Raw genomic sequence first — 3,537 nt, 5'->3', positions numbered from 1 at the left:
TGCTCCCGGGTGACAGGCCCGCCGCTGCTGCCCCTGCCGCTCCTGGCCCATCTGCTCCTGGCCCTGACGTGCCCCATGCTGCAGCCACTGAACAGCCCAGTAGTCTTTACTGCTACGTTTCCTTAACCACAGTTTAGGTGCACATTTCCCCCCCACGGCCACCTTGCTGCACCGGTTCTGATGCTATATAAACTTACTAATACCTTGTTTTTCTGTCTATAATAGCTTCGTATTGCTATTAAAATTGCTTTAGTTTCCTAACTTAACAGAGGCATCACAACCTTTTTCTTCTTGTTTCTTCTCTCAAGCCTTTCTCCTGGAAAGGGAAGGGGGTTAATTAGAAGGAGTCTGTCCTGTGATTGGCTAGCCTTGGCCAAATGGTGACATTAGTTGGAATCCCTGGGTGGGCCTTGAATAATTTCACATTAATTTTTTTCTTGGAAGTTTGGACACTAAAACAAGAAGGCTTTCAGAAAGATTATAGGTGAGATTCTGTATGATGCTGTTAAGCCGTATGGCTTGAGTCTACTTTATGATTAAGTGCCTAACACACCATACATGGTGTCCTATTATTTGGGTGTAACTGGCATTTGTTCCCGCTTTGTTGGCCTGGGGCATCTGGCGAGCACCATGGTATCCCCTGGCATGCCTAACACCATTGCTTTGTTCTGGATTTGGCTGGGTCCTAACTTGGCCAATGTACGCTGGGCATTACTTGATAATGGCTGTTACTAAGTACACTATCAACTTGATAATGGGAAATCACACTTCTTTGTTTTATACTGGACGAATTGTACCTGAGACTGGGGGTTCTGGAAATGCTTACTTCTGAATGTGATTATTTTTTTAATAGCTGTCTTCAACATGGTCCAGTGGTGGACTAATATTAACTATCTGTGCAAGTGTAGACGCAATATGATGTGCACTACGGCCACTTGACCAACCGTTTCCAATGACCCTCCCCCACCGCAAGTGGCTGCCACACCAACCCGAGAAATGCGCACTGCTGGCGTCCTCCCACCTGATCTGCCAGCTGCTGTCATCTCTCCACCCACACCAGCACAGGTTGTTCCTGTGAAAAAGCAGTATCATCTCACTTGCACTAAATGCCAGAAAAAGACAGACCACCCAAAAAACAGCTCTGACGAGGAGGCAAGAGCGAGCACTTCTCAGGAGGATCCAGGAAAGGCTCCTTCTTTAGTGGTTCCAGCAACATATCCTCTCCATGAAGGTTTATCACAAGAGGAGGAATCAGACCAAGAGGCAACTGTTGAACCCCAATCCAGGAAATAATTAAGAAATATTAGGATGGAATTCAGCAGGCAAGATGGGGAGACACTTATCACATGGTTGTTTCATTACTGGGTTAATGGAGCTGATACAATTGATTTAACATTTAGAGAAGCCAGACAGATGGGGAACCTGGCCTGAGATGGAGGTATTGATAAGGCAATCAGAAGAAAGCCAAACACAAGTCTCTGGAGGCAAATTCTGACAGAGGTGAAGGACAGATATCTATTCAGAGATGACATCAAATGCTGCCCTAGTAAATGGACCAACTTGGAGAAAGGTATTGAGTATCTGAGAGAACTGGCTATGCGAGAGGTTATTTACGGTAACTGGTGAGCTAAGGATGACCCTGATGAAGTGCCCTGCAACTGGCCCTTATTGCAAAAGTTAATGCAGAGCACACCATTGACGTATACCCATACATTGTCCACAATGATATGGGGAAGATTGGGTGATGACCAGGCATCGACAATAGATGAGGTGATTAGCAAGGTATACCAGTATGAGGACAGTCTCTCATATCATTCTTCCATTATTGCAACAGCGGAAAGAATGAGGTTTGTGCTTCCATCAAACAGGCCAAAAGGTTGAAGCCTTTGTGGTACAGTGGACAGTGGTTAAAGTGTAAGTATGGAGAGGCCTGGCAGATTGATTACATCACTCTCCCTCAAACTCGCCAGGGTAAGTGCTGTGTCCTCACAATGGTAGAGGCGAGCACCGGATGGCTGGAGACCTACCCCGTGCCTCATGCCACTGCCCATAATACCATTCTGGGCCTTGAAAGGAAGATCTTGTGGTGGCACAGGACTCTAGAGAGAATTCAGTCTGATAACAAGACTCACTTAAAAAACAATCTGATAGCCAATTGGGCCAAAGAACATGGTATTGAATGGATCTATCACGTTCCCTATCATGCACCAGCCTCTGGAAAAATTGAGCTTTATAATGGCTTGCTAAAAGCCACGCTGAACACAACGGGTGGAGGAACTTTCAGAAATTGGGATAAACATTTAGCAGAAGCCACTTGGCAGGTGAACACAAGGGGATCAATCAATTGAGCTGGCCCTGCCCAATCACATCTTTTACATACAGTAGAGAGGGATAAAGTCCCCATGGTATGTGAAAGTAATCTGTTGGGAAAAACTGCTTGGTTTTCCCTGCTTTAGACAGGATCTCCGGTGCTGTCTCTGCCCAAGGCCCTGGACACACCTGGTGAGTGATGCAGCAAAATGGTGAGGTCCAATGTGTACCACAGGGGAATTTAACCCTGGCTGAAACAATCTTAACTAGAGGTATATGGTGTTAATTCTTGTATAAGATGTTCAGGGCGTATATGATATGAAATAAGAGATGGAATGTCCTAGTTTAAGATAGAGTTAATTTAACTTCGATGGACGCATCGAACAGCCAATGGTGTATTCTTCCCATGGACATCAGCTCATCTCACTGGTTCTAGGGTTTCTAGTGGGTCCCGGGAACTTCCTTAAAAAACAGCACACAGGCAGGACTGTGCCCCTTTTTCTCCCACCACTCAGTGCTGCCACAACCTTGCTACCTCCAATCCGCTCCGCTCCACACCACCCCTCCGCTCCAAGTGCTGACCCAGCTGCCACAACTGCTGCCATGGACTGCTTTGTTCCATGGCCCAGCTGCTGCTTCAGCATGAGGGCTTCTGCCATCGCTCTGCCAGTGCTGCCCTGTGTACAGACCGCCACTGCTGTCCCTGCCGCTCCTGGCCCATCTGCTCCTGGCCCTGACGTGCCCCATGCTGCAGCCACTGAACAGCCCAGTAGTCTTTACTGCTACGTTTCCTTAACCATGGTTTGGGTGCACACTTCCCCGCCGCGGCCACCTTGCTGCACCGGTTCTGATGCTATATAAACTTACTAATACCTTGTTTTTCTGTCTATAATAGCTTCGTATTGCTATTAAAATTGCTTTAGTTTCCTAACTTAACAGAGGCATCACAACCTTTTTCTTCTTGTTTCTTTTCTTAAGCCTTTCTCCTGGAAAGGGAAGGGGGCTAAATAGAGGGAGTCTGTCCTGTGATTGGCCAGCTGGAGACTGGAAGACAGGTGCACCTACACAGTTTCATTAGCATATAACTTCTTGGTCACTTTTCCAAATCTTTTATTACAGTACATTGGAAATAAGTAGCACTGAAAGATTTGTAGTTCTTAACTGTGCTTCCTGGTAAGTATGATTTCATTTTTTTTCTCAAGTTAAGAAACTCACAGCTGGTCCTTG

The 3,537-nt window shown here is 46.3% G+C and overlaps 1 protein-coding gene across 1 annotated transcript in view; it reads right to left on the bottom strand.

Moving 5' to 3' along the window:
• Window positions 1-3,537, bottom strand: part of ZFR (zinc finger RNA binding protein) — a 36,719-nt gene that overhangs the window by 14,165 nt on the left and 19,017 nt on the right. The window contains exon 14 of the mRNA XM_010136640.1: window positions 1,412-1,438. Within this exon, the coding sequence (XP_010134942.1) occupies window positions 1,412-1,438 (27 nt within the window). The remainder of the gene's footprint in view (window positions 1-1,411; window positions 1,439-3,537) is intronic.

The sequence above is a fragment of the Buceros rhinoceros genome, unplaced genomic scaffold (assembly GCF_000710305.1).
Source record: "Buceros rhinoceros silvestris isolate BGI_N320 unplaced genomic scaffold, ASM71030v1 scaffold2625, whole genome shotgun sequence".
NCBI lineage: Eukaryota > Metazoa > Chordata > Aves > Bucerotiformes > Bucerotidae > Buceros > Buceros rhinoceros.
This window is presented reverse-complemented; position numbering and strand designations above follow the sequence as displayed.